General features: G+C 35.9%; 1 protein-coding gene across 4 annotated transcripts; it reads right to left on the bottom strand.

The window, feature by feature from the left end:
- Positions 1-1,323: 1,323 nt before the first annotated feature.
- Positions 1,324-17,236, bottom strand: LOC132118409 (solute carrier family 41 member 3-like). Of its 4 annotated transcripts, none has more exons than XM_059528231.1 (11): positions 17,144-17,236; positions 12,970-13,287; positions 7,890-7,997; positions 7,648-7,719; positions 7,202-7,346; positions 6,133-6,279; positions 5,331-5,475; positions 4,435-4,514; positions 3,347-3,481; positions 2,841-2,989; positions 1,324-1,897 (listed from the first exon to the last, which is right to left on the bottom strand). In XM_059528231.1, the coding sequence occupies exons 2-11, from the start codon at positions 13,261-13,263 to the stop codon at positions 1,736-1,738; spliced, it is 1,437 nt and encodes a 478-aa protein (XP_059384214.1). In that variant the 5' UTR covers positions 13,264-13,287; positions 17,144-17,236; the 3' UTR covers positions 1,324-1,735. The 4 variants fall into 4 exon arrangements, with proteins under 4 accessions (XP_059384214.1, XP_059384215.1, XP_059384213.1 ...); XM_059528232.1 differs by lacking the exon at positions 17,144-17,236 and adding an exon at positions 16,937-17,062; XM_059528230.1 differs by lacking the exon at positions 17,144-17,236 and adding an exon at positions 14,408-14,580.
- Between the last annotated feature and the right edge of the window lie 6,710 nt (positions 17,237-23,946).

Raw genomic sequence — 23,946 nt, forward strand, 5'->3', positions numbered from 1 at the left:
AACTGTAGAAAAATCATGTGATTAAGTGTTAAGTGTTTTATTAAGTGTTGAATAAAACTGCCAAATGAACAATATAATTGTCAATTCATTTAAGTGAACAAACAATTAAATTCATTATAAGATTTTGCTTTTTTCCAAAGTGTGGTATTCTGATAGAAAAAATATTTGGGGTGCAAAAATATTACAAACTGAGAGGTACGTTAGACTCTCTGTATATGAGATATTGTATCCAGTAAAAGTATCTAGCAGCAATAATGACCTTGTATGTAGTTACTAAAACAGCAAAGGGGTGTAACGGTACGTGTATTCATACCGGACCATTTCGGTACAGGGCTTTCGGTACGGTGCACATGTGTACCGAATGACCGAATGCAATATTTTGTGTGCGGAACATAGGTACATGTTCGTGTTTCCAAACGAACATATTAAGTGGCGGAATTCTACTGCCGGTGACACACTAGCTGCGTGGCATGAGCGTGGCGTTTCTGCTGTTTGTCAGTTGCATGACGGCTGCTTCGCATTTTCTGTCTTTACACACCAGAATCGTGCCTGACGCGGCGCTGGCGCGCTGCTGCTACTGTAGGTGACATAGAGGGAGGCCGCCGACAGACCAGGATCTTGTCTTCACGACAACAATATCTATACTTCATGTTGAGCATAAATATAAAGCCTACTGATAAAGGACACCGTCAACAGTATTGATGGCAAAATAGACTATGTTTGACAGGTGCAATATGCCAGTGTGTCACCGGCCTAAGGTTTTCAAAAGGCATCACGCGAGTGTGAACATCACTACAACTAGGAAAAACTGATTAATTCAAACGCAGCTCCCGTCGGCATTTAAACAGACCTTTGCTCTTAATTCCGATCGGTCCAACGCAATAACGAAATCTGAGCAGGTCTCAAAACTGACACTGTTCATGCTGCACTTTACACTTTGGAAAAGTTATATATATATTTTAAATATGAGCAGGCCTACAAGCTGGGATTGGTAATGCTGCACTGTAATCAGTTATTTATTTATATTTTTCATTATATTTTATTATATGATATTGGTTTGAGACTGAGAGTATTTTATTTAGTGGAGAACTTTGCAGCAGTATTTTATTTCTTATTCTTTTTTATTTTATATATATTTTATTAAAAATAAAATGTAAACAAATTGTTAAAAAAAGTTTATAGTAATAAACAACCTACAGTTTAATGTTTGCATTTCTTTCCCTTACTGTACCGAAAATGAACTGAACCATGACTTTAAAACCGATTTACGTACCACACCGTGATTTTTGCGTACCGTTACACCCCTAATATATATATAAAATATCAAAAAAACGTCTCATAATCCTTCAAGGTCTTAAATCTTGTAAACTTCAAATTAAATGTATACATGGCACATAAAAATTTGTAACACTTGCACCTAAATTTATACCTTAATATACAGTAATCAGCTGACTAATGTGTATGAAAACAGCATCACTGAGGCGACAGGACAACACACCAAGAGTCTATAATCAAATAACAAGCTGTCAGGTAATAAGTCTATACCTGCCGATGTTTTTCATATTTCTATTTAACCTATCCTGTAAGCACAAAAAACAATGTGGTTGATATTCTGTATTTAGCTTTCCACAGACTAGTTCACATCTCCAAAGCCACTGCAGCCAACCTGGGCAGCAAAGGTCCCATGAACTGGAAGTGGGGGGGGGGGGGGGGGTCTAGTATTTTACAAGCCGAGCTACTCCACTAACATGACCAAACGGAAACACAGGGCCAGGAAACCCGTGCCCAACAGGTCTCCCAGTGCAGTCAGGTATGGGATGGAGAAGTTATCCGGGTCCAGACCTTTCCTCCACATCAAACGCACAATCAGGTCTGCTGTATAAATTAGGATCCCAACCTGTGAGGAAAAACAAGAATAAACATTCAAATTCAATTATTTCTCAGACTGATTTTTCTTTTTAAATGAAATTAATATTAATCTTTTATTAATTAATACTTTTAATAATCCTTTTGGTAAGCGAGGAGACACAACATTTATCAAAAGGGATAATATAAGGACATTTGTATACATTTTCTTTTTTCATATATGCTGTTCTTTTGAACTTTATATTTATTTTAAAAAAAAAAACTTTTTTAACACATAAACACTAATATTCATAAAGCAGCAAATCAGCATATAATTTGATTTCTGAAGGATCATGTGACTGAAGACAGGAGTAATGATGCTGAAATTTAAACTTTTCATCACAGGAATAAATTACATTTTACAATATATTAAACTAGAAATGTTAAAAACTTAATAATATTTCACACTATTGCTGTACATAGTACACTATATATATATATAATAGTAAAACTGACCAATCACTTTACTTCCTTTTGTTTTTTGTTTTTTTATTAGTATTTTACTTCCAAGAGATTTCTTTAAGACTAAGTAAAATTCAGGATTAGTCGCATTTAAAAACACGCCCTATTTTATAATGCGAATAAATAGTATTTTTAGCCACATCATTCAGTTAGGAAGTTGGGAGGAGGATGAATAGTCACGCAAATTTCCATATTTGACCTGAAACAATAAAAGCGCCATTTTCTTGCTTTTTAGCCCGATGATGAAAATCTAAGAAAGAGTTATTAAATGATATTTTAAGAAAATTAATTTACATTGTTTCATATCACTGAAAACAACTAATAAAGAGTCAGTGTTCATCTAAACCTTTAACTGGGCAAAAAGTAATTGATGCCATTTTTCGTGGTCAATCAGTAATCCTTTTTTGCAATTCTGTTTGCCAGCACTAGTGACGCAGAATTTCAACACTTAAGCTTTGAGCACTAAGGCTCACCTGAAGCAGAGCAGCACTCAAGTAGCAGCAGATAAACGCTGGCGTGATGGCAGTGTGGCCTCCTTGGAGCATATTAATGGCAAAAAGAAACAACAGATGACCTGGAACCACCAGGAGGAACAGCACCCGCGCTGACTTAGAGTTCACACCTGAGGAGAAAAATGTGGTTCTTTACTAGACTACTTCAAAAGCCCATCTCCAAGTGGTCTCTCTAAATAAGGTTCAAGCCTCTCCTTCAATGTAAATCTACAATATTTTTGTTGTGAAACCAAAGTCTAACACTTAACCCCTCCTCAGAAAACAGCACAGTTTGAGATATCATTCATGCATGCAGCACAAATGGTGCAGATGATTAATGTGCTGACGTGCAAATATCAAGGTTCATGCTTTGTTCAGAAACAGAAAAGCTTGACTTTTCAAACACATGACTAATTACCCACTTTATCTCAAGTAACTGAAGGAGTGAATTCATCGGAGGTGCATAAATAGTTTGAAAGTGACCTCACCTGAGGAGAAGAATGTGGCACAGGGGTTGGGCCAGTGCTGTCTCATCTTATAGGGCAGGACTCCAGGTATGCTCCACAAATGAAGGTGGGTGGAGAGCCGACTGGCCTGAATGGCCACCAGATTCCCCCCGACCCCTGAAAAGTTCAAAAAGGAAAGAATGTGAGAGCTTTCCAATCATTACACCATTACGATTCTCCTATTCTCCTCATTTCAGTCGCAAATGAAACGTGTGATGGAACGCAGCATGCGGCTAGGGGAGTATGTGCACTGACATTCGTCAAATATTCACTGTAAGCATATTTTCAAAGTATTTTGTTCCCAATTAATAGCTTTTCCATGTTTTCGCTCAATGTATAACTGGCAAACGATGCTCTATGGGGAATATTACAGCAGGAGGGCATATCAATCCTTCCTGAATCACAGCCATCTTGTGTTCCTCATTAAGGGCAGTTTGTCTCAGGATTGAGCTGGAAAAATAGGGTGCCAGATCCAGATAAACAACTAAAGAAGACGTCAGAGATGTCTTTGGCTGAGAAATCACAACTACTACTGGATAAGGCCACTTTTACTACTCCGACATGCTCTATTCCCATTGGGAAGTGTGTAGTTTCCGCCAATATAGAGTTGAGTCATTGTTTGAGAGGGACGGCACGGGTAGAGCACATGTGCTGCTGGGTAGGAACCAGCAAGGGAAAATCAAAACCAGATTGCTAGTTGACAAACCACCACAAGTGATATTTTACGTAAAACCAAACAAAATCTGCCTCAGATGGGTTTTTTAAGTCTATTAGTAACTCCCATCAAAATACTTGACTTCTTTCATGTACTATAAAATGTCGCGAGTCAAGAGCCAGTGCTCTGATTTATTGAGACAATCTTGGAATGAGACTTTTATTTTGGCAGCGCTGTCCGATCGCCTGCCTGAATCCACGAATTGAGTTCCAAGCGCAGAAAAAGATGTGATCAATTTTATTATAATGAGAAGTTGAAGAGGGAAAGGGGCCTTAAATGAAGATGTTTTGGTGTTATTTTGTATGTGAATGGTGTATTTTGCTCGAAGTGTGATTTGTCATTGACATTTACTCACCGTTTATGACTGGTGTAAAGACCGCCATGCCCTCAAAGTTTGGATCGCTCACAGTCTTATCAAGAATAAGGCCTCCGAAACTTAAATTGGAAAGAGTTTAATGAATTTTAAATGTTAAAATTAGTTAACCCACAAATGATATTTCTGTCATAGTAAACATAATATAACATTACATTTATATATGTTGGCGCAACAAATCTAGTTCAACATCTGAGGTAACGCCAAAAAGAGCTCTATGAACAATGCATGCCAGAAAAAAATTATTTTAAAAAATCTATTCTAGAGACATTTTGTTATACCTTTACTTAGTGATTATTTTGGCGTATGTTCTAGAGACATGTTACAGCTTTTTGATAAAGCTCTAATTGCTCTAAATTCACACTGAATCCATTTATGACTGTAAAGCATGTCTGTGTGTTTCAAAATCGTGATTAAAATCTAAATCGCAAAATTTATCAAAGAAATCGCAATAGGTTTTGTCCATATTGCACAGCCCTACTTTTAGGCCAACTAATTTTCATTAGTTGTCCACTTATTAATGATAGTGACTAGACTTTAATCTGAGCAATTTCTAGCTAATAATGTTTAATCATTTTAAAATGATTAAACATTATTAGCTAGAAATTATATAAAAGAAAGAAAAAAAGAAAAATAATATCAACTGATTAATTATATATATATATATATATATATATATATATATATATATATATATATATATATATATATATATATATATATATAACAGTTTTAAAATGTCATGATATTTCTATATTGTCTGTGGGAACTCAGCGTCCTCTATTACAGGCACAATTAATTTGTTATTAATGATTACATAACCATATTAATTATATTCTACCTCCTAGAAGACTATGTCTCTGTATGCATGTTTGTACCTGCTGATGGACATGGCCACTATAACAGGCTGCCAGCCGGACTTCAGAACCTCTTTAATCTGTGGACTCCGTCTAGCGATGAGCACCCAGAGAGGAATGAGCAGCAGGAAGAAGACACACACCAACGGGGACAAGTACCACACGTCTGGACACACACAAACATTGTAGATGACACATGCAAGACATAGTAAATAGATACATATTTCAGATAATGTGCTATGATTTGAATTCAGAATTTATGGACTCTAGAGAATAAAACGACATAGTATATTAATGTGTGATGTTTCAAAATAGAAAGATGATTCCCACTCTTTAATATCATCTTTAACCATGGAAACCATGTCACCTTAAAATACACATCTTTGTATTTTTAGTGAATTTCTACTACCCTCTTCTGGTAGATTTTAAACAGTTCATGCAACAGTTCAAGTAAGGAAAATTCAGAGACTAAAATAAAAAGTTATTTATCTTTAATTTAGAAAGTTAATTACTAATTGTAATTTACTTAATATTTTATAGTTAATATTCTAATATATATTTAATTTAATTAATATAAATGTCATTTAATATAAATACTTTATTATGCATTATAACTTTTTTTATTTAATAATCACTTAATATATATATAAAAGAAAATTGAAGTGAAAATTGAAATTGCACAATCATTTCTTAACTTTAAACAATGGTTTAATCTAGTGATTGTCAATAATTAAAGCTGTTAATAAATATCAGCCTTTTTTAAGAATATGTGATTGCATGTGATAGCAGTTATTAATATATGAATAACTAAAAGGCCCCACACCTCTGTACTGAAACAGCTTGCTGCTGACTCCAGCCAATAGAGAAAGAGTGATGAGATCTCCCAGACTGGCTGCTATCGGTGTGGCCACATTATCAGGGTTGATGCCCACCTTCCTGGAGCCAATGATCACACCAATCATCACCAGACCTGGATGTGGATGAAAGCAGCAGACTCAGTAACTGACAGGATAGTGTTAGATTGTAATATCCAAACAAAAGTACGATTCAAAGAAAAAGACTAAAAGATTGGGTTGTGGTCCTACTTTTTGGAATGCAAATGCTTTTATTAAGCAGCATAAATCAGCCAATTAGAAAGATTCCTGAAAGATCATGTGGCACAGCAGACTGGAGTAATGACTGCTATTCTTTTGGCTATTCTTTTTTGTTGAACAATTTTAATGGAAATATGATGGGAATCCATGTTGTTTATATGTAATGGAATGGCACTGTAGCCTGCACAGGATGTGCAAAGCAACACTGTGTATAATACATTTCTGAGGGCATAAAATATTTTAAAATAACAAACAACACCCAGACTATGATTTCAGTGTTCCTATTTTTTTAATATGTGGAAACTGTGATGCATTATTTCAAGATTCTTTGCTGAATAGAAAGAAGAACACACATTTTTGTGTCAATGTAAATAAATGTCTTTAGTGTCACCTTTGATCAATAGGAATTGTTTAAAAAATATTATACATATATCTATATATATTTAATATTTATTTTGGATTGTGAAAAGTAGACAGCTATTTTAATCATGATATATAATTTTTCCTGCCTATATTTTTTGTATATATTGAGTGGGAAGTAATATTGGAACTTCATTTTATCTGCATTATAGACTGTGAAAAGGATTTTTATTTTTCAACTTTATTTATAAGTAATTTTTTCCACCTATGCAATCTTGGTTGCTTGTTACTAAATATCTAAACATTTCTTTCTAATGACAAAATTATATTTATGTACATAACATAAACTAGTGAATCATAAACAATAAGACCAGTGATATTTATTAAGAAAGAACATTTTGATTTCATGTTATTTTGAAGTAATAAGTAGTAGTGTACCTAAGGACAGAGCTGCCACAAATGCGGTGGTGACACTGCTAGCACACAGAACCGCCGCCTGGTCCAGCTCTACACCCCCCCTGGACAGAGCGCCAAGACCTACGGCCGCAAGAGCTGCCAGGAAGCCCACCACGGTGGCCTGAACCTGAGGAAGACAGCAGAGCAGCTCCACAATCACAGCTGCTCATCAGAGCCTAAGATCATATGCCTTCATACATAATTAAACTGATTAAAAATGGATTTTCATAATGAGCACTCATTGGTATTCAAGACCGATGACTCCTGCAGAATGAAGTCTCAGAGTAATTGTTCATATTCTTTTATACTTACTTAACATTTAATGAATGTTTGTTCGGTTAATTCATGTTTGCATTGTCTAATTTATCTCTGATGGGAACTAAAGCCGGTTTCCGGTGGTTTAGGTAGACTATCAATAATATAATCACCTGAATGAGAGCAAGATTACAGGTCACCATCAGCCACTGCTGTTTGGGGTCGTCCATCTGTCCGGTGTTAGCCTGAGCAAGATGGAAAACAAAACCACAGTGAAGCAGATAACGCTTGAAGCATTTTACTTTAATCACGAGACACACTTGATCATCTCAAGGCTTGAGATAGATTATAAGCAATATATACTGTGCATACAGTAATGAATATATTGTCCAGATGGATCAGTATTTTTACATACAGCAGTAGAGAGCCGAGATGCGAGAGTCATCTCCAGGTTTCCTTTGAGCCCGACCAGTGCAGGTACCAGGATGAACACCTCTGTGATCACTTTAAACACATCCCAGTGCTGAAACACACAAACAGATGATATTTAGACAAACAGTCTGAAACAGTTAACAGCAGGCTCCCCATGATAAAGACATTGACTGTTAAAACCCTATCTATGAAAGGAAAAGAGAAATGTGTAATTAAGCAATTTAGAACAACAAAAACAGATTTTCATGGCATTTTAAAACCACAAGATATGGCACAAACACACTCAGGTTTCAAAATCCTCTTAAATTCTCTAATTTTTAAATTTATTTGAATATTCTCAAAACATTATATGAAATTCAAGGTAGTATTTACAAAGATTAATGTAATTATGTCGATTTAAAATACATTCTAAAAACAATCATCATAAAATCATTTATGATTATTTTATTACAGTAGCACAGTATTGTTAATTAGATTAATGACACACAGAGAAAACGAATATGCTTAATCAAAAAAAAAAAAAAATTATATCACCATGCAAAAAAATCTTAAATAATTTTTTAAATCTTAATATTTTCTATATATAGAATACATTTCTTCTGATTAATTGTAATATTTAAAATAAATGCATTGTCCCTTTTTATTGACAGCCATGTAATACCGTATGCTAGTATTTTGTTATGAATATAATAAAAGAATTTCCGACTAAGTTAAACTGACAAGCTATTTTTTGAATGCATTCACTGAAGCAATCCATCCAAAAGAAGCCGCTCAATGAAATGAATTAGAATAACCACTATTCATTTGAAGTGCAAACGACAATGATTTACATTGAAATTGCACTCAAAATTTACACTACATAACTCAAAGGGACAATAAACATAACAGCATTGGTGCAGGTGCAATAATAAAAAAGTAAATGTTAAAACATTCATTCTCATTACCGATTTGAGCTGTGTTGCATGCTGGGAACTGCAGCCCCACACCTACAGAACAGCACATTGGCTTTCACATCCATCACTGCTAATGTAACCATCATGGTCAATATTTTAAAACTGAGTGACATCTTAATGTACAGGCCATAAACTGAGATGCTCTCAATCGAATGAAAGAGTACAGATTAATTCAAACTTCCAGTCAAAACACAGACTAGTCATCAGCAAAGTCATAAATATCATCTCATAATGGGCAAACTGACAGAAGTGTCAGTGACTCACTGAATATGAATGGCTTCTTGCGCTGTGCGAGTGCGTGTTTAAATTTAGTACGTGTCAATATATGAGTTGAGAACTCCTCTCTTCGCAAACCCACTCATGAAGTTAAAAATAGCCATAATGTTTAAATGAACAGATAAGAGACCGGTGCCAGCCAGCCAGGGGCTGGTATTTTTACCACAGCAGGCATAGTCCAGGCTGGTGTCACGTCACAGGCCCGTCCTGGGATCTAGCCCACTTCTGCTCTAGAAACAAGCTTTCATTCTCTCGCTCAGTCTATCTCAGCTGCCCCCATGAGAATTTAATTAATAGACACAAAACACAGTCCAGGCCAACTGCGTCTATCTAGAGGACAGGAACACAAGGAACCGTTACTGGAAGCTAGCATGTGATTATGAAGTGTGCTGATATCCTGTCATACCATACAGACAACTGTATGGTGTACAAAAAATGTGTATGCCAATTTTTAACTGAAATATCCAAATATTTTGTCATAGAAAGCAATAGCTTTAGATCTACATTATTCTAGAGTTTAGCTTAAAGGGTTAGTTCACCCAAAAATGAAAAAATGTAAAATCTTTTGGACTGATGCACTGCAACACCCACTGGCTGCAATGATAGAACTTGAAAGATCAAAGACAATTTTTAATATAACTCCGACTAGATTCGTCTGAAAGAAGAAAGTCATATACACAGAGGATGCATCGGGGTGAGTAAAACGCAGCCTAATTTTTCTTTTTTATATATATTTTTTTTTGTGAACTAACCCTTTAAGGTGTAATAATAGCACATACAGTATAAGCACTATTATATATTTTAATTTTAGTTAAAGTTTCAGTAATGTTGTATTGGTTTTTGCCATTTTTATATGTAAATGTTTCTGTGTATGTGTATTTCTATTAATCTTTATTTTATTATTTAAATTTTTTTTTTAATTTAATTTAATTTTTCAATTTGTTACTTTGTATGTATTTATTTTTAACATATCTAATTTCATTTAAGTTTTTTATCATTTAATACTTTATTTTGTTACTTCTTTATTTCAATTAACAAAAAATATTTCAGAGTTTTAGTTAAAAAATAACACTGCCTTGTAAGTGGTTTAAAATGTCACATTTGAACTTTTTATATAAAAATATTTGTATAAAAAAGAGAATTATTTTTGAATAAATGAAATGATCAATTAAGTTTATTAAATATTTTTTTTCGTTATCAAGCTGCTGTTGCTGTCATGTTATTAAAGCATTAAGCCATTCAAAGCCATGCATTACAGTGATTTTTATCTAGAATAAGTTTGTTTTAGTCTTATTTTACTTATTCTTTCACTTATTAACCTGACTTATGTATTTAACATTAAATACTGATATACTTCAACATTTACCTACTAACAAAATAAACCTAAAAAATGCTAATATCATATTTTTTGATGTATCTATAATGATATTTTTGAAGTAAGGTGGGCATACCTTGATATATGAATATAATAGTATCATGTCCTTACTAAAATACTGCAGTGCTCCCATGATATTTCTATAGTACTCCAAGGTACTTCAATGAAAATCATGGCATTACCATGGCACATGTCCAAAAAATACAACTTTTTTGTTTATCAAAGTACCATGCTATTACCACCTGATCCTATCACTGAACCATGGTTCCGCCAAATGTTATCAATACTGATTGGAAAACAGCATTATTTACAGATTTAATACCAAATACAACCAAGAAATAACCCAAATCTAGATTAAATCGCTCATACTTGGACAATGTCCATGACAATACCAGCTGCCACCATCCCCAGTCCGCCCAGCAGAAAAGGCAGTAGGATCTGCGCAGTGATGATATATGAGCTCTCCGGCAAGAAACCATGAGGCGAACGAGTGAGCTTGCAGGTGAAACCTCTGAGCTTCTTCCCCTGATAACAGAGCTCCAGCTCTAACTGAGTGACCACCATCTCTGCTACCCCATTCCCCAATGGTGAGGGCCACGGCTGAGATCGACGAGGGTTCCTAGTAGCTTTAACACCCTCCTAGATGGCTGAATGTTCCTTTCATAATGCCTCGAAACTAAAAAAGAAGCTCAAGACAAACAGGTTGGGAAGAACAATAATAATATGCTGACTCAGAAAACAGGATGTTCTTAAGATTAAACTAAAAGGAAATGTATTATCTTCAGATAGTCCCACGAGAGCAAAGGCCCAGAAAAGTTGGCTGAAGCACGCAGTATATATTTCAGTTCTTCATCTATCAATGCCACATGGGATTTTGACCAAAATCCAACAAGAACCTTCACATTCAAAAAAGCTTCAGCTGAGTTGATTCTCTGAATGCAAAAATCCACTTCTTGGAGACTTGTCTTATGCCTGATGAAATGAAGTATCTAGTTGTTCTCCAAGGCTGTACCTTGAAGACAGCTACGATAATTCCCAAGCTGCCCCTTTTTTCACTCGCAGGTCGCTGGAACATCTATGTTCAACCCCTGTACGCCACAGGAGTCGTGACAAACGGTCCTGTCCGTATCAAGGTCGATTTAAACTCCTCTCTGTCATCAGGCCTGGTCTAACAGGTCCAGAACGTGACAGAAACACGTTGAGGCTTTATTTCTACTCGTTCTTGTAGGCCCCCTCCTCACCGGTGCATCAGACCACTCGAACAGTCACTCGTCTAACTCTTATTACTCCCCATCAACCGTTTCATCTGCTCAGAGTCTTGCGTCTGTCCCCTGTCCTGCTCTCTCCTAATGTCTCCTCTGGCGTATTACTGAACCTGTCTTATCAGCTGTGAATGGGCTGAGTGCTTGGCAGACGGACAAGAGGGGGGAAAGGAAAAGAGGAGAGGATTGAACAAGTGTGTATACGAGAGACAAAGAGACAGATTGAGAACCCATGGGGATGTAAAAGCAGCGTTGTTCGATTATTCACCACTCTAATGCTTGCCAGTACGTAGAGGACACGTCGGAAAGAGGGGCATGATTCAGCTAAAAAAAAAATTTTTTTAAATACCTGCTCGGTCGTGAACAGTGACGCAGCAAATCCAGACCCACATCACCAACACACATCTCTGATCTCATTCATTTAACACCGTCAGGACACAGCATCTCTTAAGACTATTATATGACAACTGGGTCTATAACAACTAATTTTAGGCACAGGATATAATATTCAATATTTGCTTACTCTCACATGGAAGCCTGTTTCTGCCACAGAAAAAAAATTAATTATGACTTTTTATCCCATAACTCTGAATTTATATCTCACTATTTTAAATTCATAACACACAATTCTGACTTTATTTCTCGCAATTCTGAGTTTATATCTTGCAATTATGAATTAACAACATCTCACAAGTCTGACTTTTTTCTAGCAATTCCAAGTTTACATATTGCAATTCTGACTTTATTTCTCACAATCTGAGTTCATATCTTGCAATTATTAATTAACATCTCACAAATCTGACTTTATTTCGGACTAATTTTTAGTTTACATCTCGCAATTGTGAATCAACATCTCGTAATTCTGACTTTTTAACTTAAAATTTCAGGTTTCTATTTTGCAATTCTGGCTTATTTCTAGTAATTCTGGGTTTAAATCTCGACTTTTTAGAATTTTGTTGGAATTCCAAGGTTAATGATTGGAGTGTTTTTCCAGCCCCTTACCTTCAGAATGAATTTTAATCATCACATTAATTTCCCTCACACTCTGCTTCCTGTAAGTTAGGACCATAAATATCAGCACTTGACACACTGGATAATTTAAGTGGGCACATTGGCTGCTAGAGCATCAACCTCAAACTGTTGGAAAGTCATTTCAGGGTATAAAGTGTTACAGAAAGTTCTTCAAAAGTCTCTTACCTGTACACTGTCCAGCACCATGCCTGCCATCACCATCCCCATCCCAGCAAGCAGGTATGGGAACAGCACCTGCAGACAGATACAAATGGCTGACTCATCCTCTATCTTAGCCTGGGCTGTTTTGGTCCTGTCCTCCACAGGCTTTTTGAGTGGTATGATGGGAGGGGGTAACAGCAGCTCATTCTGCCCATCTAGACTCCCAGTGCGATCCAAACCACCCTGCCCCTTCCCTTTCCCCTTTTTGGGCTTCTTGCGGCCACCTCCTTTCCTCTGCCGAACTTCATCTCCTGCCATGGTGGAGTCTCCAGTCCGCTCCCTCTGAGCAACAGAAAAGCAGTTTAAGACAGCTCTTCAGCACTGATGCAGGTACATCCAAAAATGGGGTAAATATATTCCAAGACATATGGCTGTGTTACATTGATCTGATCTTATTTTTTTTTTATTGCATTTTTATGATAAATAATTTGAGTGACAAGCTGCACAACAAACTTAAACATACCTACATACATACATAAAAATATCTAAAAGTATAAAATAAAATCGTAAATGTTAAAAAACCAACACTTGTACTACCAGGTTTGCTTTTTCTAAATCCTACAACTTCCTTTTTATTTACCAAGATTATTACAGCTCACTAAAACTAAAACCGAAACTGAAAGCCATAAAAAAAAAAACAAATCACACATTTTTATTACTTCAAGTAAACATTAACTGAAATAAAATAAAATAAAATATACAAAAAAACAAAAATAATAAATGTTTCTTTCAGCTAAAACATTTCACATTTTATTTTAAAATGAAAATGTAAAAAGAAATAAAAAGGAAAAATACAAACTGATTCAAAACATCAATGATACTAAAATGACATTGTTTATTGCACAATTCATTTACATTCACGATTCCAGTCTTTTAAGTGAGGTAGCAGTCTTTCGAACCCCTATCTTTTTTCCTCGCAACATTCATTGTAAGTGATTTATTTTTTAGTGATATTTTGAACATTAAGCATGTGTAAACAGTGAAGCTGCACTAGTATTACTGCATCCCTGTTAATGTAAACAGATATTTGCATTAGCAGTCAGCTCTTTCAAGCTACTTAAACAGAAATACAATGATACAAATTTACAAATCTAATGATCTAAAACGTGTCAACAGTCTGATGTGAAAGTTTTCACTTCGATCTCTCATCACACCGATGATATTCATGTTTTGGTCCATAAGCACTGATGACACGTTGCCATAGCAATATCAAGTCGCACATTCCCATAGCACAGACAAATCTCACAACAAACCGTTTCTCTAGCAAATAAATGTATGTCACACGTTTGTGGATCGAAACTGAATGTTATTGATGAGAAGGAAAACAGTGATGGGTTACACACGGATCGTGATGGCTCGTGCTCCACATCAGCAATAGAAAGTCACGTAAAGAACAGCCTACCGTCTCAAATGAGCCCTTCTTTCGTGTTTATATTCATCACATTATATGAAATTTCGCTATCGATAACGATATGAATCACTGTTAATGCTTAAGCGCGTTGTATCACTACTCGAAATGTTTAACTTCCTAGGTAGGAAACGAATTCACCAATAGTACTACGGAGAAAGCTTAGCTAATTAATATTTATTAGTCACGTGAGGGGACGCGCCTGGTAGGTTACTAACATCAGTGGTTACAAAGCAACTTCTGCATGTTTAAATTAATATCCATGAGCAGATTCGGGATTTTGTGCAGTAATTCGACAGAAGACGGACTATTATGTATTCCGTCAATGTACAAGAATATAGTACTTGTGTAAATAATAAACTAACTGCTGTTTAAAAAGATGTCATATAGTACAATAAACTTAAGTTTTAATGTTTACAAATTAGTTCTAGGTGCTTTTTTCTCAAAAGTTTTCTGTTTAATCTACAGTTTTAAAGCGACTTTAATCTACGCATGCGTGTTTATGTCGTCAGTAAATCGCGAATATTTTTATTTAGTGCCGAATCTTTGAATTTGCTGATGCTGAAGCAGACGCTTTTATTTTTTATTTACATTTTATTAATTGATTCATTTAGTGAACATTTATGTCGAAAACATAGCTATGCCAGCATCAACAAGCCAGTAATTTATTTTGTAATGGTGAGTCATTAATTTTATTTAATAATTTAATCGATTCGTTCAAAACTGAAACACACGTTTAAGCATTTTCCCAAATTAAATACGGCAATAAACGGCCAGTCAGTCAGATTGTATATTATATATATATATAATTATATATATATATTATATATATATATAAAATATAATGTGTGTGTATGTGTATATATATATATATATATATATATATATATATATATATATATATATATATATATATATATATATATGTATGTATATATATATATATATATATGTATGTATATATATATATATATATATATATATATATATATATATATATATATATATATATATATATATATATATATATATATATATATATATATATATACATATATACACACACACATACATACATACATACATACATACATATATATATATATATATATATATATATATATATATATATATATATATATATACACACACACACACACGCACACACACACACAATTTTAACATTTAAATTATTCATTAATTACTTTAAATTAAATCTGTTTTGTTGTGTTTCAGTATAACTCTACAATAAAAATAGCAATATGCTAATTAGCATCTTCAGTGATGTATAGCATAGTATTTTAAATTAGTATTTATTTGCGCCAATAGCTCTGTCAGAATTCCATCAGTTTCCTTGAATGTTTATTCATCAATAGGCTACTAGAATTTGGATTGGATTGGAAACTGGATTATGATGAAAAACCTAAACGACTGTGACTTGTTTAGAACAGACATCAGTCAAAAAGGTAGGGCTATGGGTCAGAACCAGAACCTTTAGATAGACTTTATAAAACATGGACGTAGTAGGTTTCATCACCCGTAGGTTTCTGAAGAGCTTTTTGAAGCCTAAAGTGGGCGGAGCATTTTAGCAGCGCGTCACTGCACATCATTCACAGATAATCGAAAATAGGCACAGAAGCGGGAGCTGCTTGCTGAAACCGCGCCCACCTAGCTTGACGGTGGTGACAGCACCACCTGTCACTCAAGTGGCCATGCGTTTAATAATGCAGAACTTTAAAGGGATCCTATTATGCTTTTCCACTTTTTCAACTTTAGTTAATCTGTAATGTTGTTGTTTGAGTATAAAAATGATCTGCAGATTTACAAAGCTCAAAGTCCAATTCAAAAGGAGATATTTTACTTAACAGAAATAACTTTTCAAAAACTACAGCGAACGACTCGTTCGGACTACAACGCATATTTTCCGGGATTTGTGATATCACAAATATCGATGAATGGGACGAGACCTGGTTGAGTTGCACTAGAGAAGGCATGAGTGTTATTACTGTGTCGGAAACACGCTAGCTTTCCCAAAGCAGACGCACTTAGAGTGGTTACAATCATCCGGGTTTAAAATTCAAATTTATTTGATATTGACGCAATATTTACACTGAAGGTCGCAGATGGCTATGGTAAGGGCATGACGTTTCCTGACCAGGCACCGAGTGGAGCCAATCACAACACACACTGGCCCAGCTAACAACCTAGAATGAGAGCCTTTTCTAGCACACCCCCCAAAACAAAATCAAAACTTTGTAAAATAGCATAATAGGACCCCTTTAAGGCTTAATAAAATTTAAACAGATGAGTTATAAAAAAATTCACCCCCTCACAGTTGTCATGAAGGGCAAAATTAGCTATATAGACCAAAACCACTTTTTTATTATTATTTATATTAAACCATATATTAGTATATGGTTCACAGGATGACTTATTTTATAATGAAACTCGATTTTAAGGAATGAGAGAATACACATGCAGTCTACTTTTAAAGATAAGTATATAATACTGTTACTGCTCTACCTTGCATTTGTCCACATTGCAGGTGTCCACGAATGCATCTATCTTCCAAAGGTCATGAAAAGTTGCATAACAGGCAGACAACTTATACTTGAATGTATGAATGGTTAATTTTATGGGAAGCTGATAACACAAATCAATCTCAAATCCAGCTATGGTGTAAGTACAGCACAGATTTGTCCATGTAAATCTAACACACAAACGTCTTACCTATCAGAATGTCGCAAAGCGAAGGAAAGTCGTAAGTGAGGAGCATAAATCTTAAAGGGCACCGAGAATAACAACATGAAGTGCGATTGGAGGAGTCACAGATAGGGGGGCCTTGGAGAGTGTCTTAAATTTCATCCTGTTGGCAGTTTAGAACAACCCCCTCCTGTCTGACCTCATCTGCCACTGAGAAGATGGTGTTGACAGGGAAACCCACCGCTCCTCTCCCTTCAAAGAGCCAGTTAACCGCTTTCCATACACGTATCACAGTCACTTCACTGCCACCAAATTTGAAATGACAGTGTTTGCATTCACAGGTTTTGAAAAAGCTCTTAAACCGCATTTGGTGGCGTAATTATGCAAACAACTTTAAAGCACAGCTAATGACATTCAGTAAGTCAGTTTACACTGAATTTACACTGTGGTACTTCTGTTGCTTTCAAATATATTCTCAAAGGGATATTACATAACCACATTTTCAAATGTAAGGTTTTTTGTTTATATTATATATAACAGTATTATGTAATGTCATTCTCAGTTGAATTGTCACCAAAATTGTATTTATTTTTTGCAGGAACAAGAGAAAGAAGCCAGACTGTGACTGAATCAAAATCGACAGAGATCAGAGATCCTAGACTGTGTTTGGATGTCAATTCTAGCTCACGGAATAATGCACAGTCATTCAAAAACAGTAAGTAAAAAAGTTTCAAAACATAGTATGATACATAATTGTCTACATAATTGTCACATGATTTACATTACGTGTGTGTAATGCATATGGGTATTTTGCCTTTTCAGTTGAATTTTATATAAAATATCTATTCTTTATACTGTATTTGTATACTTATGAATAATTATAAAATACTTTTTGACACAGTATTTACAAGGTCAAATATTTCATCAGAATGTAAATGGAAAGTCAAGTCAAACACATTGCATTGAGGGATACACAATATTACACTACAGTATAGAGCCAGTAGGATTTTAGGTGGAGGGAGTGAATAACCAGCACTCTCTCCACCTTCAGAACCACGACTGATGTGAGACCCTTCCCTTGAGCAAGGTGCCCAACACCCCACTGCTTCCTGGGTGCCACAGCAATATGGCTGCCCACTGCTCCGGGTGTGTGTTCACGGAGTGTGTGTGTTCACTACTATGTGTGTGCACTTGGATGGGTTAAATGCAGAGCCACAATACTTGGCCACTCTTCACTTTATTTTCATACTGAAAATGGGAAGTCTGTGCACAGTATATGCTGTAAGAATAGTAAGTACATGCATTATTACTATTACAAATATTCTCTAAATATTTGAGAATGGCCAAAATATGCTTCTGCTTCCTGTGTGATGTTGCAGTCATCCACTAGGTGGAAGTAAAATACAGCAGAACATGTGCCTCTGTTGCTGAATGGAAATAAACCACATGAAGGTTATTGAGGAGAAACTGTGTTTTAGTAATTATGTGCAAACAGTACGTTGAAATTGAAATGAGTCAGGTCAGAGCAGTTGAATTGCAGGGTTTGTATGTTAATCAAGATATAGAGCAAAATAACGTGTGGGTGGATGAATTACAAATAACAAGAGCTCCCACAATGCCTCTTACAGCTCTCTGACATTAAATATCAGACTAAAATGCAGTAAAACTGAAACACACACACACATATAAGCTGTAATTATAGGTATACTGTTGCCAGACAGGAGTGGTGGAAACTTGTCAGAGGTGCTAAATATAGCTGCTGTCCCTTTCCAACCAGACACAGTGGACACCTGTCACACACACACAAACACTTACCCACAATGCTTAACTTTCATTTTACACCACCTCCCACACTCTTCCTTTGGCTTCAGACGTCCCAGCTGTTCTCCCCTTCATCTCAAACTTCAAAGCAAAAGAGAAGGAGCAAAAATGAAAGAATGTTATGGTGGGGAAAATGCACCGATTCTGTATCTATCAGTCTGTTTGACAACCAGCAAAGGGAAAAGCGCATTCTGTCTGTATATAGTGCAATATTGTTTAGCGACAAAAGGGACCGTATTGCAGACATGCTGTATATGCGATACCATTTCAAACCCGTAAGTGCCCATCAAAATCATTAATTCAAAAGTTGACAAGTGGCGTCTTCCCACTTCTAAAACAGGAAAAGATGGCTAATTGCTTCCTCAGAGCAGATCACTTTAAACATAACCCATAAAACTGTCACATCAAAAGAAATCACAGTAACAAGTAAACAGGGCCGGTTTCCACAAAAATTACAAGGCAGTGAAGCTTTTAGTAAACCCATAACTACATATGTTTAATCTCTAGCATTCTTCACTAACATGAAGAGACTCCAACAGAGGGAATCGACAAGAGTTCCAAGAAACACATAACCCCTAACCTTTCCTGAAATGCAGTAGTTTTGCACGTTAACAAGGTCTTAGCAAGGAAGAGATAAATCAAAACTTATAAGATGGTTTAATAGCTTAAACTGAAATGGGATTAGTGTTAACACATTCCCGAGGAGCTTAGTAGCACCTGTGTGGGGCTCGTGTAAAACTCTCAAAATGTTTAATGCAGTCTCGATGCGCATTAAATAAGAAAAATCTAAAGCAAACTGGATCATTTTCTGAAGCAGAAGCTACACCATGATTGTGAACACTACATGTTTCCTTCACCCTGAGCTCAGGGCTAATAACAGCTTCTCAAATGACCTCTCGACTCTGCGTTCATAGCGTGGTGATCATATGGCTCTGATTCCAGGCCTCTGAGGTCATGTTCTGATGTGAAGGTCTGGAGCGTGACTGACAGCTTTCTACTTTGAGCTTTTGAAGGTGATAGGCAAACTTTCAACACGCACTTGCTTGTAACTCCATTCATTTATTTTGAGTGGCATCAACATTGGTTCCTAATCAAGCAACAGCACTGTTGTACCAAACATGATGTCTCATTTTACTGAGCCCTAACATGCATGAAACCGTGGTTTGATCCAAGTGAGAAAATGCCTGCCATGGCACATGCTGAATGAAGGACACATTTTTGTGTTTGGTACACAAGTCTTACTGTAGTAGCTGTCAAACAGCTTGCCAATATCAGTGCATTTGTTATTATTTTGTCTCAGGATAGAATATGATCTTTGGTTATTACCAAATGAACAGCCTGTAGCATGTTCCAACAGAATGATGGCATGATTTAATTATAGAGACAATTCCCATGGAGAAACCTGAGGTTAAGTACCTCCTCAAGGGCACAGTGGTGATGACTTTTGGCTTGCTCCTTGCTACGGATGAACCACAGAGGTCTGTAATAGGTCTGTCTTTACTTGATGGGCACTCGGTTTCAGAAACGTGACTGATCACTTGTCAAAAGCAAATTAATATATATATATATTTCATCCTTTTAAGAGCCCTGCAAATATAACTGCTCCCTTAGAGAATGTATATGGTAATAGCATTAAATATTTGTTTTGGGAAAAAGCAGTTACTTTAAAAGGCCATCAATAGAGAAACGTTTTTTGACAACATCACGTTGTAGAGCCCAACAGTGACTAGATACTTTTTCAGAGGCCTTAGTCCCAGAAGTATTTTCCCATTTATTTACTCATTTAAACTGAATTTATTTACTTCATGTTTTGAAGCCAAAAAGTTTTCTGATGCAAAAAAATACTTTTATGAGGGAAAGAACTACAATCCCATGAAACACTGCAAATGATGTACTCAAATCAGAAAGAATGGTACAGTATATAACATAATATAATCCACAAAAATATTATTTAGCGTTTTCAACATTAATAATAAAAAGGAAAGTTTCTTGAACACCAATTCAGCATAAATGATTTTTGATCGATCAGTAATGATGCTGAAATTGTAGCTTTGCCGTCACAGGAAGATAGATAAAAAAAAAAGTTTGTCAAGGCATACATTAGGTTGGCTTGAGAAAGCCTAACGTGACAGTATTAAGCAGTTGTAAAAGCTTGAAGTTTGAAAATGTACATAGATAGATAGCATGCTTCTAGCATTATGTAGCATACTGACAACATGATTTAACAAGTTGTTAGCATGTTTCTAGCATGATAAGCCTGTTGCTAGCATGTTTTTAGCCTGATTAGCATGATACTAGTATGTTGCTAGCATGTTTCTAGTATGGTGACCATATTAATAGCATGGTTAGCATGTTGGCTAACGCGTTTCTAATGTGATTAGCATGTAATTAACATGTTGCTTGCATGTTTTAAGTATAATTAGCATGTTGCTAGCATGTTAACATGTCGCTAGTAGTAAAAGTTATTTAAAAAAAATAATAATAATAATAATAAATAGCCCCTGCCCCTATTATCGCCGGCGTTAAAGCACTCCACTGCTCTATGAAGAATATGCATGGGAATATGAATATAAAAATATTTCCAGAACCCAACCCTGGAATGTTACAGTTAAATGCCCTGCATTGTAACCGCTACAACAAAAGAACACCACATTACTGGTTATCTGTTAAACTGTATGTATGGAGTGCATACATATGCATGGATTCACAGTTTCCAGGATAGGAACACATGCCGAAGAATTGTCAACTTTTTGTGCACTCCAGCTCTTTGCAGACAGTGTACAGAGTTCATTATAATATAAGAATCATCCTGACTATGCCGATTGTGATGTTAGCCGCAGGATAAATACGGTGTAACTGCTTTCCACCCTTACTCCCACATTTCTTTGCTTTCCCACAGCACAGCTTACTCTTAGCGTGCTCAGATCGGCCGCAGCTGTTCGAGTTGGTCTCCACCCTCTCCTGCAGAGCTCCATTACATAACATTACAGAGAGATTGATGAGCTCTCAGATTTCTGCACACTGCCAAGTGTCCATTCTCTCTCTCTCTCTCTCTCTCTCTCTCTCTCTCTCTCTCTCTCTCTCTCTCTCTCTCTCTCTCTCTCTCTCTCTCTCTCTGTCTCTCTGTCCTCGGTCCAGTCTTCTGCGTTAACTTTCCCATCTCCCGTTGGTTTCTTACCTCAATCTATACTTCTTCAGAATAGGACAACGAGGAGGCAAATCAAATCCTGCAGAAATAGAAATGATAAGACAGTCTGCTGGCGGGGCACAAGTGCAAATCTGAGTCATCCAGTTTTATGAGCATAATCTCATTCATGTCATAACACGCACCGAGCTGATGAAATGACATGTATTGCACTTGCAGCACTCTTACCAAAAAGAAAGGTCTCCCGAGGAGACTTTTTTCAAGCAATGTTACATTTCTTGCATTGCTACTCATTCGCTACTGGGTTTTCTGCAATAGCATGGAGTGTTACTCAATTTTGATATATGGCCAGACCATTAAACATCTGTTATCAGCTTTTTTCCACTCTTATCAGATCAAATGTTTGAACTTTGCCTCAGCAAAAAAAAAACTTTGCAAGAGAAGAGAGGGGGGAAACTTCTGTAATGGGTTTCATGGGGGATAGTGAGCCATTCTTTCTTTGACATCACATCATCATTGAACAGGAGACTCACAGAACAAGCTTTAGTGTTTTTGGGGGACTGTTATAGCACTAAAAGCTATAGAGAGAAATGATCACTCTTGATCAAACTTTGAGAAGATTGTCAGAATTTTCCCTGAGAGGTGACAGCTGCTAATTAATATTCAGTAGGTTGTGTGAAGGCAGCAATACTATTGCTTTAGCTCATAATTAGAGGCAAGGATTTCATTTGAGCACATAACTCATCCTGTTTGTATTATATGCACCTGAGCAGAAGTTAAATTACCTGAATAGTTATTACATATTCAGAAGATAAGACAACTTTTCACCCAACAGATCATAAAATGGCCAAAAAAGTTTCTCATGCTGCCTGGTTGGACGGACGGACAGATAGATAGATAGATAGATAGATAGATAGATAGATAGATAGATAGATAGATAGATAGATAGATAGATAGATAGATAGATAGATAGACAGACAGAAAGACAGACAGACAGACAGACAGACAGACAGATAGACAGATAGATAGATAGACAGATAGATAGATAGATATTTTAATTTATTTACTCATTTATTTATGTATTTTACTTTGAGGCTGTTGGGAGTATTGGGTAGTATCTCTATGGTTTTAAACAGAAATTCTGTCACACTAGATGATCTCCACAATTATTTTCAGATATAGTGATGATGGCACACAAGGAAAAGCTTACTCCAAACCTCACTCTAAAACTTCCTGCTTGAGATTATAGAACAACACCGCAAAACCTGGAGATAAAAACGGGAAACTCATCTGGAACATCTTTGAGTTGCAAAACAGCTCTGATGACTCTGGATGTGAGACTCATCCTGCACTTCATTTATTGCTGAATCTTTGAAGTCACTTTGTTTTAAATATCTAAAAATGCCCGGGTGTTCAATATTTCTGTTAATCTGTCAAGGACAATCATCACAATATCATCTGTATTTTCGTTGAGCCAAAGCAGATCAAATCATAAGAACCTCTTCCATCTGCAAATGATAATTTTTTTCTCCATCAGCAGCAGCAAACAGACACTCCTTCATCTTTCATTGTTGATAAACAGGTCATGCCATTTTGTCCATCCCAGTTGGGCCGCCCAAATAAACACATTTTAATTGGTGCTGCTCATTTGGTGCAGACATGACACACTCCACATACAAACTTGACATTTTTCATAATTTGCCAAAAATGTCATGTAGTGTTAATGAGGTTCACAAGAGAAAAAATGTGCAGATTCCAGTTCACTAGAAATGCATAGTTTTAATTATTTTAATGTTGGCATCAGCACAGCATTTAACAACACAGACAATCCTTGTCATCTATAAAAATAATCTACCTGTATCTA

Source organism: Carassius carassius, chromosome 37 (assembly GCF_963082965.1).
Source record: "Carassius carassius chromosome 37, fCarCar2.1, whole genome shotgun sequence".
Classification (NCBI taxonomy): domain Eukaryota; kingdom Metazoa; phylum Chordata; class Actinopteri; order Cypriniformes; family Cyprinidae; genus Carassius; species Carassius carassius.

Bases quoted from the DNA above. Each gene is read 5' to 3' on its own strand.
- LOC132118409 (XM_059528231.1), bottom strand. From the start codon at position 13,263: ATGGCAGGAGATGAAGTTCGGCAGAGGAAAGGAGGTGGCCGCAAGAAG. The intron at 5,476-6,132 runs GTGTGGGGCCTT...GTGTGTGTCCAG, and splicing joins CAAGCTGTTTCAGTACAGAG to ACGTGTGGTACTTGTCCCCG. The intron at 3,482-4,434 runs GTGAGTAAATGT...TGAACTTTTCAG, and splicing joins CTTTACACCAGTCATAAACG to GGGTCGGGGGGAATCTGGTG.